Raw genomic sequence first — 15,428 nt, forward strand, 5'->3', positions numbered from 1 at the left:
GGGGGAGGCACCAAGCCACATCCTCAGCCAATCACAACGGCGGCTGCCATCAATAACTAATCAGAAGTGCCCCCGACAGACCCACCGTGAGCCAGGGAGCCAGCAGGCAGCCTGATCCACCCCCTGCTGCAGCCTGGATGGTGCCACTTGGCCTGGGGCTTTGACAGGCAGCACTCCCCAGACTGCGCCCTCGCCCACCTTGGAATCAGCACTCGCTCATGCCCCCTCCCGACCCCTCCCCCGTGCGCGGGCAGCAGGGCAGCTGTGAGTGCCGCATGGCTGCAGGGCCACCCTTGCCAGATGACTGATTTCTGCAAATCATGCAGCCCTGGGGGCGCAGCCCTGACACAAAGGGGTCCTGCATCCAGGCTGACCAGGTGGAGCTGAGAGCCCTGCCTCCCCCGAGTGTGAAATGCATGGAGCTCCCTGGGACACTGCTGCTGGGATTTGAACCAAGCTCCCCAAGAGACTAGAGATAAAACTTGTCACCTGCTTCCCAGCATCCTCCCTGTGGGCTGTCTGGGGGGATGGACCCAGAGCATTCAGTGCCATGACCCTCTAGCACGGAAGATACAGGAGTAGCTCCACTACCTAGCAACAGCAATAGGCTGTTATCCTCTTGTGTGGCCAAGCCATTGAGGAGAAACATTCTAGTAAGGGATGACTGGGGTCCCTGACAACCCCTGCCCCCCGAGCCCTGAAGGTGCCCTCCCAGCTCCAGCCTGGGGACTGTGGCACAATCCAGGCTCGGCCCCAGGCTCCCCACAGACCCCAGCAGAAAGCACAGAGGCCAGAAAGCAGAGCTCCCCTCCCAGGTGTCTGTGCAAAGCGCCCAGCCCCGGGTGCCACCCCACCCCGCTAGACCGGCAGGCACCCCGTTCCCCTGTGCCTACCCGAGCGGGGGTGCCCCGGGGCAACAGCAGCTCCTGCTGGGGTATCGGGGAGGCCCGGGAGGGGATCTGGAGCCAACGCTGGGGGCCCCTCCCCCTCTGCATTCGGCCCCCGCTCACTTCCAGCTGGAGCCCAAAAGGGAGGAAACAGAGTCTCAGGTACAAACACTGTGCAGGGGAGCAGGGAGGGCACAAGCAAGGCCAGGCCACGTACCCAAACTATGGCACAAACACAGGGGTGACCAGGGCTCCCCATGCACTGCTGCTAAAGAGACACCTGGGCCCAGGGCAGCTGCTGGAGGAGCAAGGGCTGCAGGGGGCTGGGGACAGTAGGGGGCTGCACCACCAGCTCGATGGAGCCTGTTGAGTACCCAGGCAGGAAACCCGCGCCGCTGGCTGCTTCGGCATAGGGTGAAGCCAGCTGACTGGAAGAGCAGGGGGCTGCGTGTCGGGATTGAGGGGCATCGGCACAGCTGGGGGAGAAGCCTGTCCTATGCCTTGTGCTAGCCAGAGTTTCAGCCTCATTCATTCATTTCCATGAGCACCAAGTTCCCCCCTTTCTGTACCTAAGAAGCCCCAGAGGCTTTTCCTTCAGTTTTCCCCGATCTCCGCAGCTCAGGCAGGCAGACAGACCCGCAGACGTGGGTAGATGCACAGACAGCAAGGCCCACTCCCACCCTGACTAACTGCCATGGGGGGGAGGGGGGAAGGTTCAGAAAAGAACTAGGTACGTTCATGGAGCTATCATGGTCCATCAATGGCTATCAGCCAGGATGAGCAGGGATGTGTCCCTAGCCTCTGTTTACAGAAGCTGGGAATGGGCGACGGGATGGGTCACTGGATAATTCCCTGTTCTGTTCATTCCCTCTGGGGCACCTGGCATTGGCCACTGTCGGTAGACAGGATACTGGGCTAGATGGGCCTTTGGTCTGACCAAGTATGGCCGTTCTTATGTTCTTAAAGTGCTGAGGAACTCCATGGGGCTGTTCGTTTCCCCTGCTTTGCCCAGCACGTGTCCAGCCCCACAGTGCTGCCGGCTGGGAGCAAGTTCCCTCGACAGCTGTAGGGCTGGCTCCTCACCGGCCATCCTGCTTCTCCAGCAGCACGGCACCATGGGGAGGCGCCAGCATGAGTGTCAGGGGCCTGATGGGACAGCGGCAGAGCAAGGGGACCCCAGAGGCATGAGACACGCGGGCTGCCTAGGCAGGGCTCAGGGCTGGCGAGGGGTGGGAGTGAGCGATACGACCTCCCAGCCTTCGGCCCTGTGCCAGCCTGTCACCAGGGTGGCCATGGAGCTCTGATGTGCCAGCATGTGGGGCTAGGACCAGAGCAGGTGGCTCTTCTAAGGGTCACTGCTGCCCTCTGGTGGAGAAAATCAGAACTGATCACAGGTGTGAATGTGCATGTGCCTCACCACTGCCCTCTGCTGGTAGGAGTCCGAGCTGCACATGGGTATGGGGACTCTGCCACTTCCAGCGCCATGGCAGGAGTGGCAGGCCCAGGACCTTTGATCCTTGGACGGGGGGGGGGAGGGGGAGGAGAGCAATGGGGAGTTCACACTAAGGCCCCCACCCTCATTGGTGTCTCTTTAAAAGCAGCGGGAGAGGGAGGGAGGGCAGGTGATGCCCGCGTGTGGCACATTCCGCGCCTGCCTCTTACCATCTGGGCCCGGAGGTACATCTGGGCCTGGCTGGCCGTCAGGGCGGGGGAGGTGGCATTCCCCAGGAGTACAGCTTGCTGGGTGATGCCTGAGGCAGCTGCAGAGTTCACACTCTGAGCTCGGTTGATCAGCTGGGCGGCAGCAGGGGACGTGGCCAGGTTTATCTGGGGAGAGAGAAGGAGCCATGGGATGGGGCATGCTGCCATTCAGACCCACTGCGGGCTCAGAGCCCCTCCCACCAAGTGCCCTCCCGAGAGCCAAGGAGGCTGGAGGCCATGTCGTGGGAGAGGGGAGCCCCATAGCCTCTGGCCAAGAGAGGAGGGGGCAGCCGCAATCAGGCTCCCTGGGTCCGGATGCCAGCCCAGTAGGGAGGGGGTGGAGATGGGGTGCTGTGGACACTGGGGCTCTGAAGTAAGCTCAGCTCCTACAGCGGCTGAGACTCTCGTCCTCCGCAGCTCCTCCCCCAATGCCCTTCTGCCAGAGGGCTTTGCCCCGTGCCCCTCACCCTCTCACTGGACACCTGCACAGCCCACCCTGCCCCCGGGAATTCCCAGGCCAGCCCTGCCCAGTGCCCCGCAGCACAGTGCACGGCATGCTGGGTCCTGGGGGGCGCCCTCTGTTGGCTGGACTCAGAGCTCCAGGGCTGCTGGAGGGAGCTGTCCTGGAGCTCCAGCGGCACGCGGGGTATGTGTGTGTTAATACATGGGCATCACTGCCCAGGAAGAGCTGGAGCAGTCCAGGATCCCACCGGGGGTTCCTCAGCCCGTGGGCCGAGGGGCACTGCCCTGGGGCGGGACTTACCGTGGGCTGCTGGGATGGTGTCTGTGCGGGAGCATTGCTGCCGGAGGAGCCGCCCTGCCTGTTAGCAGCCAGACTCGCCTGGAAGAACGAGAAAAGGCAGGTCACCCCCACCCCAGATCCCAGCCCAGGCGGGGAGTCCTGCACCAACAGCCCCCTGGTCCCTCCTGACCCTTCAACATGGGGCCAGGGGTTCACAGAGCTCTTCCCTGCAAACCCCAGCCCCATTAAAACCCAGCCACACCTAATTCCCGAGTGAAATTAGAACGAAACCCTGACATTCAGCAGAGTTCATTTGGGCCGCGACCCCGTCCGCGTGGTGCCTGCTGGCATCAGCTGCGCAGCCAGACACAGGCTCACACCCCGCTGGGCAGGACTCGTGCCCAGAGCCGAGCACTTGTTCTCCATTCCGACGGCTGGCGTCACACCCAGGTGGCTGCAGGGGCTCGGCTGCTCCTGTTCACCCGGCTGCACTGGGGCACAAACAGAGCCAGTGTTTAAAACGCTCATCTGGGTCCCCAACTCGGGGTAGGTAGCGCAGACCTCTGCCTATTGCCAGCACTGGAGCAGTCCCAACTCCTCCCCTCCAGCTGCCTCTCGCCCCAGGGGGCAACAGCCCAGTGACCCACCCTGAAGGGCACAGAGCCTGGGGGTGCCTGAGCAGCCCACCCTCATCACCCATGGGCTCCTCCTTGCCTGCCAGTGTCACGGTGCCCACCTGTGGGACGGCCCTTTGGAACCCCTGGGTGGTACCTAGATACCATGGTGATGGGTGCCTGGGCTGAGTGGGGAGCGGACAGATTCAGCACATAAAAGAGAGATCGAAGTCCCTGCCCCGTGCCCATCACTACAGTACAACTAGTGGGGGCCTGATTCTGGGCCCCGAGCCCAGTGCCAGTCTGAAGCCAGCAGGATAGGGGCAATGTAAAGAGCAGGGAGGGAGACTCGGGCATCCAGAGGAGATAAGCACTCACCCTCTGCAGCCGTGCCCCCCAGCGTTTGTAACCCGCGATCCCCCCGTACCTGTTGCACGGCCGCCAGGCTCTGGAGCTGGGCGCTGCTGAGGTGCTGCTGCTGCAGGGCGGCCGTCTGCAGCATGAGGTGCTGCTGCTGTGCGGCGTACATCTGCTGCAGGTACTGCGCCGCGGTGCTGGGCTGCCGGTGCAGGGCCTGCTGGATCACCTGGCAAGAGGGGGCGGAGGCTTGAGTCCCTCAGCAAACACGGGCCCCGCACAGCCCCAGGCCTGCCCCACGGCAGTGCCTTGGCCTGTGGCTGGGCCCCTCCAGCCAAGGCTGCATTTTGCTCTGAGAGAACCCCTGGGCCAGATCTGGGGCTGCCCTCTGGGCCAAGTGGAAAACAAGGACCCCACCGCACGAGCAGCCCTGCCTGGAACTTTGCTAAGGGCAGGTCAGAGAGATCACGGAGCGTTAATCTCTTGCGGAGGTTTTCAATCTGCTTGGGGCCATGATGCCCAGGGCTCCCCCATCCATCACAGCCCGGGGCCCGCCCCCCAGCGATCCATCACTCCACACAAAGCAGGCTGACAGCTCTTCTCTGGCCAGCCTGTCTGGCATCTGACCCAGGCCGGAAGGGAGGCCAGCCCGGGGAATTCAGGGAACTTATGGTGAATGATGGGGCTTTGGCCAAGTGGTTTCAGCCAGGGGATCCGGTAGCAGGAGGCATCTGGGAGTGGACTGGCCAATGGCCCTGCACCAGAGCGTTTACACCATACTTCACTTACATGGCGGACCAGCACCCGCAAAGCCACAGAGACCCCCAGGCTTAGAGCTAAGTAGCGGGTGCTTCTCTCTACAGCCCTGATCCCCACGGCGTCCGAGCGCCGGGCTGGAGCCAGTCTCCAGCACTCCCAGCCCGGTCACAGGCTCCTGCCAAGAGCCTTCTGGGAGGCACCGTGTCCTTCCAACTCCACGTCACTCAGCATTGCACAGGAGCGGGCCCTGCGTCTACACACTTTCCAGCAGAAGAGCTGAAGCTGGGGTCCTCCCAACCTGCCTGCCAGGACCTGGGTTCTAGCGCCTGGACAGCACTTTTCAGCAGCAGCTCTCCAAGGGGTTTACACAGGCAGCGCTCAGTGACACTACCCACACTGCACTGCTGGGGAAGCTGAGGCCAGAGGCTGGCTGGGAATGGAATTCCGGTCTCCCGAGTCCCACCCCAATGCTTTATACACAGAGTTCAGGGAGCCGAGTGAACACGCACACATCGCCAAGCAGAGCAATGGCTGAGTTCAACGAGCAGCACCAAATCCTTGCCTCCGGGCCAGCAGGGGTGGGGGCTGGGACTGCTCCAGCTTTGTTTTGTGCACTGCACCTTTAAATGTCTAGGAGCTCGACAGCAGTAGGGGGAGCTGCCGTTCTGGGGGGCAGGGTCACTGCAGCAGGTTCCAGAGGAGATGCCCACACTGTGCTCTCTCCCGGAGACTTTACTTTTGTTCTTTCTTGTCTTGATTTCTCTTAATCCAAGTCAGTCACAGTGAAAGGCTCACTTTGATCTTAGTGAATGGAAAACACAGCAAGGTGTGTGCAGTGCAGACAAAAACAATGGGACAGATCCCCAGCTGGTGCCAATCAACAGCTCTCCACTGTAGGCTGATTTACACCTGCTCTCCACTGTAGGCCCAGAAGCTCTGAGAGAGATGTCAAGCTTTCCTCTTTCATTTCAATGGTGCTAAAGGTGACTTGGAAAGAGACAAATAAAAGTTTGTGCCCTTTGTTGCATCTGAATGGGGGGTAAAGAACGTCTGGAAAGGTTTGCTCTTTTTAAAAGACGTTTTTCTGGTTGTCTTCTTGTCAGAAATCCAGCTCGGCTGAGCTCTGTTCCCTGGAGCGCTATGGAGGACAGGATGAAATCACACATACCAAGGGAGTGACACTCGGTTCCCGCAGACGGGAAGAGCTGTCACGTCCAGTCCCCGGGGTTGGTTTGCATTTAACTCACATACCTAACAAATCCTGGCAGAAAAGCAGTCTTTGGTAAAGGACCAACATCCCAGCTCCTTCGATTAACTTCCACCCTACTGCCCTGAGCCTTCCAAGGGGTCCTCCAGCCAAGCCCGGGCAGCCCCTCATCTATCCCCTAGGGGGAACCAAGCCCTAAAAAGAGCCAGCCAGACCTACTTTGTGCATCAGAGAGAAGGAAAGGCCCAAACCTGCCTGTCTCCGTGCAGCTCACCTCAAACTCTGAGGCTTAGTGGCAAATGACAAGGCCACATTAACTCTTTCACTGCTGGTCATCTCATCACAAATATCTACCTATTGTAGGTAGTTATCTGGCCCCACCACTGTAGTGTCTGCACTCCAGCTTAAATATATTTCTCCTCCCACCCCCATGGCAAGCATGGCAGGGCTGTTATTCCCATTGTACCAGGTGTGTGTGTGTGTGGGGGGGGGGGGGGGGGGGGGGGCGGAGGGAATGAGGCCCAGAGTGACTAAGTGACTTTCCCATGGTCACACAGAGCGTCTGTGGCCAAGCAGGGACTTGGCCCTAGGGGTCTCCAGCCATGTGCTCACATCTTAATGACTGGTCCTCTCTAGCCCACCTGGGATCCGGGGTGGAGTCAGCCCTTCTTTACCTTAGCGGGGAGGGCTAGCTCAGTGGTTCGAGCATTAGCCTGCTAAACCCTGGGTTGTGAGTTCAATCCTTGAGGGGGCAATTTGGGGCAAAAATCTGTCTGGGGATTAGGTCCTGCTTTGAGCAGGGGGTTGGACTAGATGACCTCCTGAGGTCCCTTCCAACCCTAATATTCTATGATCTCCACTGTGACCTCTGGCCTGAATGGAGTGGTAACAGTCAGTTCCATGTTAGACCCTAGTACATTGACCATACAGTCCTGCCATCATGGGCATGAACCCACCCAGCATTTATTAATATCTAGGAGACGCCTGTAACCAAAAGACCATAAAGCACTTTGCAGACATTAATAAACAATACCTTAAACAACATGCTGGGACAGGTCAGAATGCTCGCCTTCTTTTTAGAGGTGGGGAAACTGAGGCACAAAGCAGGGACATGCCCACAGCCACAAACCAAGAGCAAGGGGTAGAACCCAGTGCCCCTCTCTAACCAAGCAGGCCTTGAAGTTGAGAGCAGAAGGTACTAGCTTGGGGGCGAAAATCCTGATGAGAACATTGTAGGGCTCCAAACAAGCCTCCGAGAGACAGGAAACCCAGAAGTAAGAAAGCACTGGGCAAATCGCTGCTCCCCTCTGCACCCCGACAACGGAGTAAGGGCAGCACCAGGCGAGCTTCAGCACAGCTCCACTGCCCCCCTGCTACCACGGGCATCCTGAGCTCACACCTCCGGCTACAACCTGGCGGCAGGTGTCAGACGCACCGGACCCCATGGCACAGTGATCCCGGATCGCCCCTCTCACTTGCTTGGGAGAGATCGCAAGCCCACCCCCGCGGGCCCAGCTGCCAAGGGCCAGTCCGAGCTGCACCTCTGAGCAGCGATCAGACTCCATTTCATCCCCCGCCCCTTCGCAGAGATCCTCTGCCCCTTCTACACAACACCACAAAGTTCAGCCAATGGCTAAAATCAGGGGCTTATCAGTATGCACTGAGCCAGCCCCCTCCCCCGCTGCAGCCTCCCTGGCACACCCCTCCCCCACAGCCCATTCCAAACAGTGCTGAATTCATCCCCCGGGGGCCGTTGTTCAGACCATGTCACTGCCTCTCTAGATCCCGGTGCAAAGTCCATCACCCCCGTCCGCCCTTCATGGCTTTGCTCCCCCAACTCACCCACCTTGGGCTACTTCTGCCCATCCTGGCGGGACACCAGCCTCGGCAGCCCCCCGTCTCCTCAGGGCAGCACGCCCTCCCTGAACTGATCTGTGAGCCCACTGCCCTCTCCTCTTTCCACCCCTCCCAGTGTAGGGCCTTTAATGGGGATCAGCCAATGGAGGGGCAGAGGAGACTTGACAGAACCCCCAAGGACACAGGAACATAGGTGGGGGTGTCTGCAAACCACACGCTCCTCCATTGTGTCTGGCCCATGGCACCCACAGCGTGTGGCCTGTTCTCTGTGGCCAGTGCGTGCACAATGGGTACAACGCACTGCTGTGCCGACCCCAGAAGGGTCTGCCACTCCCCCGCCCAGGGCAGATGGCCACACAAGGTGCAGGGCTCAGGGCCTCAGGCGGTAAGCTCTTTGGGGCAGGAAGTGCGTGCGTGTGCGCACACCCATCTTCTGGGCACTGCCCCTCTAGGAATGGTACCACAGCCAGGCCTCAGTGCACACGGGGCCACCACGCGAGCTCAGCCCATGCCGAGCCACGCCCCAGAAGACCACGCATGTGTTTCTCCTCAGGGGGCTGATTCCCAAAGGTTGCTCCAGGCCCAAAGCTCCGGCTGCTGCACGGAGGCTGGGGACCAGCTGGCAGGAGTGGGGGAGCTCGTTCTTGTATCATGCACAGGGGTGCAGAGAGTTCAGGGGGTTGCTAGTACCAGTCCCCCAATGTCAGGGTGTCCCTGGAGCCCAGGGAGCAGTATCTGTTGTATATGTGGAAGGGTTGGTTTTATGTCTGTGGAAGCAGAGAAAAGAACTGACAGAAGGGAACTGCAATGCATGATGGTTGTTAGCAAGAGTCAGGCTTCGTTAGCAAGAGACAGTCTTTGTTAGCAAGAGTCAAGCTAGCTGTGACCCTGATAACCCTGGCGAGATTTGTAGAAGCGAGGATTGTGTGAGGATTGTGTGAGACGGGTGAGAAAGAGCTGTGTAAGAAGTCATTGTGACCTCAGTATAGATAAGGTGTAGAAGACCTTGTGTAGATAAGGTATAGAAACTAATTGTATGTAGGCAAGAGTCAAAACAAGTAAGGAAATGAGATATCAAGATGGCCTATGTATAAACAAAATGCAGCTGTCCCTCATTATTTCTGTAATGAAAGGTATAAATGCTTGCTGTAATTAGTTACCAGAGAGAGACCTGCTTGCTCTCTCCTCTGCACATGTGAGAGTTAATAATAAAGCCTCTGACTTGCTGTACCTAAACAAAATAGTGAGAACTCAGTTTTTCTCCGACAATTTGGGGGCTCGTCCGGGATGGCAACGCCCACTGAGGCAACGGCAGCTGCTACGGATCGTTCCCCTTCGAACCCCATGGCGCCACAATAGAGGTAAGAGACCTTTTGAAATCTCTATTGGGGTGTCGGAGGAGGACTGTCCGTGGGGCCGTCTGCCCCTGTTGGGCTCACGCCATCCGAACTTATTGACTGTGCAGCAAGGTCAGATGCTGAGCGGCGTAATAGGGGAATTGTTTGCCGCCCCCTGTAAGCATATGCTAGGTGCATAGGGTTTGCACCTGTATTGAGGAGTTGTTACTGCCTCAAGAGGGGTTTTTACCACCTCAAGTGATGCATCAAGGTACTTGGGAATAGTACCTGGAGGTACTCAGGAGTAGTACCTGGTATAAGGCCTTGGTATGTTGGTGTGTGTAGTCTGTGTGTGTGTGTGGTGTGTGTGTGTGTGTGTGTGTGTGTGTACACAGTGTGAATTGAGTGTTACCGGAAGACGCCCAGAGTACTCTGCGAAGTCTTTTGGCTCGTGACCAGAACTACTCTAACGCAAGCCCGGTAACTAGAGGATCTTTAGGAGATCCGACCCATGTAAGTTGACTCGGCCTGGCATCGTCCGGCGAGGAGGCTACCTGGGTCTAGGAGTGTGTGCACCCATCTTCCCTCCCCTTTTCCTCTCCGTGTGAGCCACTGACAGTCTGACCATCTCACTGGATGCAACAGAGTAAGCGGCGCTTTCTCTCTGAGATTAGCCGACGCTCTTTGCTGAAGGGAGGTGTAGGGGGTCATGGCTATCCTCGTTAGTCACTCCTGTGTGAATACCCTGTAGGGAGAGATCCTTAGTTTATGAGCCGCTAGCGCGGACAGGGCATCCTTCCCCCTTTGAGTGTGTGATTGGAAAATGGGTGGGGGACAGTCTAAGTCTTCCCTCTCACCCCCTAAGGGTACCCCAGCTTATTTCATGTACGTACATTATGGCCCGAAAACCTGCAGGTATTTAGATAATTGGAATCTTTACACGCGTGCAAATCCATCTAAACAATGTCCACTAGAAGGTACCTTTGATTTAGACAAACTTAAATACCTTAAAGAAACTCTGGCTTCACCAAAAGCCTCTGATACACAGTGGGAGCAATTTGTCTGTTGGTGGGAGGAAGCAACAAAGAGACTCCACGAGTCTCGAGTGCGGAGTCTAAAGGACTCCCAGGAAAAGTTAAAAGCCCAAGTGCAACATTTACAGCTTAAATGCAAGGCATCCAGCTGTTTAACCCCTAGAGCGATTCCTTCTGCTCCTGTGTATCCTAATCCCGTTCAAGCAATTCCTTCTGCTCCCCTTTATCCCCAATTAGTTAGGTCTGACAGTGAGGAGGAAACTGCTGAGGATATTTTAGATTTCTTTAGTAACATTCAGCAGCAGCAGCAGCCCATGCTGCCTCCTCCCCCTGCACAGCCTGGGTCTGCTAACGAATCTCACCCGGCAGTGCCAGTTTCACCACCGCATGTATCAGCTGCATACATTGTTCTCTCTTCCCCTGGGAGAGAAGCCTCCTCTTCACCACAAAGAGGTGATTCTGAGCCTCCCAGTAGCTCCCCTGATTCTAATCCCTCTGAGGAAAGTACCCGTTATCTTACTAGAAGTGTGGCACATGCACTCCAGGTTCCTTTAAGAGGCCTGGAACTATTTCTCAAATGCGTACTTTTCTTGGCATGACTGGGTACTGTAGACAATGGATTTTAGGCTATGCAACAATGATTAAACCCTTACAGGATCTGACTAAGTCAGGTACCCCTGATCCTCTTCCTTGGTCTCCAGAGGCTGAACAAGCTTTTGTTGCTATCAAGCAAAGTCTGTCCAGTGCACCAGCCCTGGGACTTCCTGATTATGCTAAACCATTCACTCTTTTCTGTCATGAGCGTAATGGGTTTGCTTTGGCTGTATTAACGCAAAAGCACGGAGACGAACACCGTCCCATTGCTTATTACAGTACTACCCTAGATGCTGTGGCAGCTGGATTTCTCCCTTGCCTGCGTGCTGTAGCTGCAGCAGCTCTTGCTGTTCAGGTATCTGAATCTATTGTCTTAGGATCTCCTTTGATTGTTGCTGTCCCTCATGCTGTGGCTGCTCTCTTGTTAAAATCTAAGACACAGCATCTATCCACTTCTCGTCTTACAAAATATGAGCTTGTCTTGTTGTCTTCATCCCATATTACTTTGGCTCGTTGCCCTGTTCTAAATCCTGCCTCCTTGTTGCCTGGGCCCGAAGATGGAGACCCACATGACTGTGTGTCTGTGACATCGGTTCTCTCTCGTCCAAGAGATGATTTACTAGATGTGCCTTTGCAAAATCCTGATCTTATTTACTTTGTAGATGGTTCGTGGTTCGTGCTCGCGAGATTCTAAGGGCAAATTGGTTGCTGGTTATGCTGTGTGTTCTGCACATGCTGTTATTGAAAGTGCTTTCCTTCCTTCTGTGTTTTCTGCTCAAGTGGCCGAACTTGTAGCTTTAACTCGAGCCTGCATTCTCGCTCAGGATCAAGCAGTTACAATCTATACAGACTCTCGTTATGCTTTTGGAGTGGTACATGATTATGGGTTGCTCTGGAAGTATAGAGGTTTTCTTACATCCACTGGTTCTCCTATTAAGAACAGTCTGTATGTCTCTGCTCTTTTAGATGCTCTTTTATTGCCCAAAGCTATAGCTGTCGTGAAATGTACAGCTCACCAGACCCCTCATGATGAAGTTACCCGTGGAAATGCTTTGGCAGACTCTGCAGCCAAAGCAGCGGCCCTTTCTGCACCTCAGGCTGAATATACTTGTGCTTTGATTGAACAGCCTCCACTAGCCTCCCTTGAGGATCTGGCCAAGATCCAGGAAGCTGCACCGGCAGCTGAGAAACGTTTATGGAGTGCTAATGGCTGTATTCTACACCCTGATCATCTTTGGCGTGCCCCAGCTGGTCGCCTGGTTGCACCGAAGATGCTAATGCCCTATCTTGCTCGTGTATACCACGGAATGGCTCACGTGAGCAAAGGGGGGAATGGTTGCTGCGGTTAACCGAGATTGGTGTGCGTTCGGGTTCCCAGTCATTGCACATCACTACTGTCAACAATGTGTGATTTGTCAGCAGCATAACATTGGTAAAGCTGTTAAAGTTAGGCAGGCAGCTCACCCTCCCCCTTGGGGACCTTTCGTAAATATTCAGATTGATTTTATTCAACTGTCTAAATGTTGTGGCTATGAATATGTATTGGTTTTGGTGGATGTATTTTCAAATTGGGTTGAAGCTTTTCCCTGCAGGAAAGCAGATGCCAGGACTGTTGTGAAACTTCTGCTTAAAGATTTTGTACCACGATTTGGCATCCCTGTGAGTATCAACAGTGACCGTGGAACTCATTTTACTGGACAGATTGTAAAGGAGTTATGTGCAGCTTTGCAGACTCAACACAACCTTCACTGCCCCCACCATCCGCAGTCTGCTGGGACAGTGGAACGCCAGAATGGAATTCTGAAAAATAAACTGGCCAAGATTTGTGCTGAAACAAACTTGAAGTGGCCAGATGCCCTTCCTCTGGCACTAATGAGTATGAGGGCCACTCCCAATCAAAAGACTGGACTCAGCCCTCATGAGATTCTGACAGGGCGCCCGATGAGACTACCAGCTGCGCCCCCACTGACCCTAGCTCAGATGGACATTCATTTAATGGATGACACAATGCTTAAGTATTGTCAGGCACTAATGAAATGTGTTAAGTCTTTCTATACACAGGTGAAAGAAGCACTACCCAAGGATCCTGTGCAGCCCTGCCACTCGCTGGAACCAGGAGACTGGGTCTACATAAAGGTCCATCAGCGAAAGACTGCCTTGGCTCCACGCTGGAAAGGCCCTTTCCAAGTCCTGCTAACTACCAACACTGCTGTGAAGTGCCAAGGACTGCCCACCTGGACCCATGCTTCGCACTGCAAAAAGACCCCTCCGCCTGGAGAGGATTCTCCAGCTGCTGATCAGCCTATTTCTCCTGCTAACTCTGCTGTGCCTCCTGGACAGCAGGGAAAGAGGACAAGGTGAAGTGCTAGTAACCTCTCCCTTGTCCACTGACAGATCTACTGTGCCTTTGAATTCTTTTACAGGAACCACACCAGTACAGGGTGAAGTGCTAGTAACCTCTCCCCTGCACTGTGGTGAATCACAACTGTTTTTGAAGAAGAAAAGAAGAAACACTCGCTCTGCTGAAACCACCAAAGTCCAGAACTTTCTAACTACAAAAGACATTAAGAACTGGCCCTGGTGGAAGAAACGAAGTATTGTTTATTGGCAAGGAGGGAACTGTGGGGAACGTTCCTGGGAATGTGGGGTCCAGTGGTGGGGTGGATTCTTTCCAGGATCAGGGCTTTGTGCTTATGGACAGGTACCTTCAGGATGCACTGCCCTCCCTAATTGGCTTTCAGATGATGAATATCAAAAACGCCTTGCCACTACAAAGACTACACCTACCACTAGTCCCTTGACCCTTGCCACCACCACTGTAACTTATCCAGATACAAACAGTACTACACATTCCAATGATGAGAAATTGGGCCAACTAGAGAAGGCCATAGGCCTTGTTTCTGGAGCACAACTAACCCAGGTACAGGCTGGAGTTGGTGAGTTACATGTTATCTCCGCCCTTAGTTCTATGACCCAGAAGTTACTGACAGAGATGGTATTGAATATCACTGAGGCTGGGAAGGCATTGCAGTGGGATCTAGCATGCTCAGAGATTCAGGATTTCTTGAATGACCAGCTAATGGCCATTCGGAATGATCTAGAGCACCAGGCTTGGCCCACTGCCCTTACAGACACGTCAGGAGTGCCATCTGACCTGTGGCCATGGAGACATACTTGGAAACTTTCTGGGTGGAAGTGTGGACGTTCTCAGTGCTCCTTCCAAGCATATGGACCGGTACAGGGGGTGTGGGCTCCCACATACCGTATCCTGCCAGGTCCATGGGGAGGATGCATATGGGATTGGGTAATTCATCGAGACATCTGGGAAATTAGACCACCTGGTATGCCCAATCGATTTTTAGTTAGTGCTCCTAGGATTACACCTAACATTTGGATGGGGTTAGGTAACCTGTGGACATTCTGGCCATTAGAACCCCCACAGCTTCAGTGTACACGTAAACTGAAGCCAGGAGAAGTTGTCACTGTCTATGACTACGTTTGCTGGGAGGGTAGGGGACAAGGAACTACCCTGACAGGACACTTACTCTTCCAAGCTAATGATAGCTGTGTGTATGTTAATGACACCATATCACAAGACATACATTTTAATCTCATTACCACTGCAGGCAATCATATCATTTACTGGCCTGCAGATAGAGTTTTTCAAGTAGCCCTTAGGTTCCAGATATCCTTTAATTGGACTAGTTTACTATCTGATAGATTTCAAAATTTGCTTTCATTGTTACCTGAGATTCAGAAAATCTCTGAAGTACAAGGGCAAATTCACATGCTTCAAAATGTATATCAAGTAGAAAAGTATGCCTTTCACACTGCTTATAGAGTATCTACCTTATGTACTAAATATGATGTATTGTGCTTTATGACAAAGGCTGTACAACAACCCCATTACAGTATTGCTATGGGAATGTTATTGCTTGTATTGTTATTAGTTAGTTTAGGATTATGTTACTGTTGTTGTAAAAGACGTAATAATAGTAATACCTTTCATGTTCATGCTAATCATGCATTATCATTGCATCCAATCAAAACCCCTAAGGTTGAAGCATCTAATTTAGAATCTGAAGTCCAGGACTTGATGCAAATAGAGATTTGAGAATGTTTGTTGTACTAGAAGTACAAAAGGGGGGGGTTGTGGAAGCAGAGAAAAGAACTGACAGAAGGGAACTGCAATGCATGATGGTTGTTAGCAAGAGTCAGGCTTCGTTAGCAAGAGACAGTCTTTGTTAGCAAGAGTCAAGCTAGCTGTGACCCTGATAACCCTGGCGAGATTTGTAGAAGCGAGGATTGTGTGAGGATTGTGTGAGACGGGTGAGAAAGA

At 54.5% G+C, this 15,428-nt stretch overlaps 1 protein-coding gene across 5 annotated transcripts in view; it reads right to left on the reverse strand.

Annotated features, from left to right (window-relative positions):
• PHC2 (polyhomeotic homolog 2) overlaps positions 1 to 15,428 on the reverse strand; it is a 142,528-nt gene that overhangs the window by 36,732 nt on the left and 90,368 nt on the right. For 2 of the 5 annotated variants that reach the window (XM_054009063.1, XM_054009064.1), the window contains exons 3-6: positions 4,372 to 4,530; positions 3,352 to 3,429; positions 2,550 to 2,714; positions 894 to 1,016 (exon numbers count right to left, since the gene is read on the reverse strand). In XM_054009063.1, coding sequence (XP_053865038.1) covers positions 894 to 1,016; positions 2,550 to 2,714; positions 3,352 to 3,429; positions 4,372 to 4,530 — 525 coding nt within the window. Of the gene's footprint in view, positions 1 to 489; positions 592 to 893; positions 1,017 to 2,549; positions 2,715 to 3,351; positions 3,430 to 4,371; positions 4,531 to 15,428 lie in introns of those variants that run through there. The other 3 variants (XM_054009065.1, XM_054009067.1, XM_054009068.1) reach the window with 2 other exon arrangements.

Source organism: Malaclemys terrapin, chromosome 19 (assembly GCF_027887155.1).
Source record: "Malaclemys terrapin pileata isolate rMalTer1 chromosome 19, rMalTer1.hap1, whole genome shotgun sequence".
Classification (NCBI taxonomy): Eukaryota; Metazoa; Chordata; order Testudines; family Emydidae; genus Malaclemys; species Malaclemys terrapin.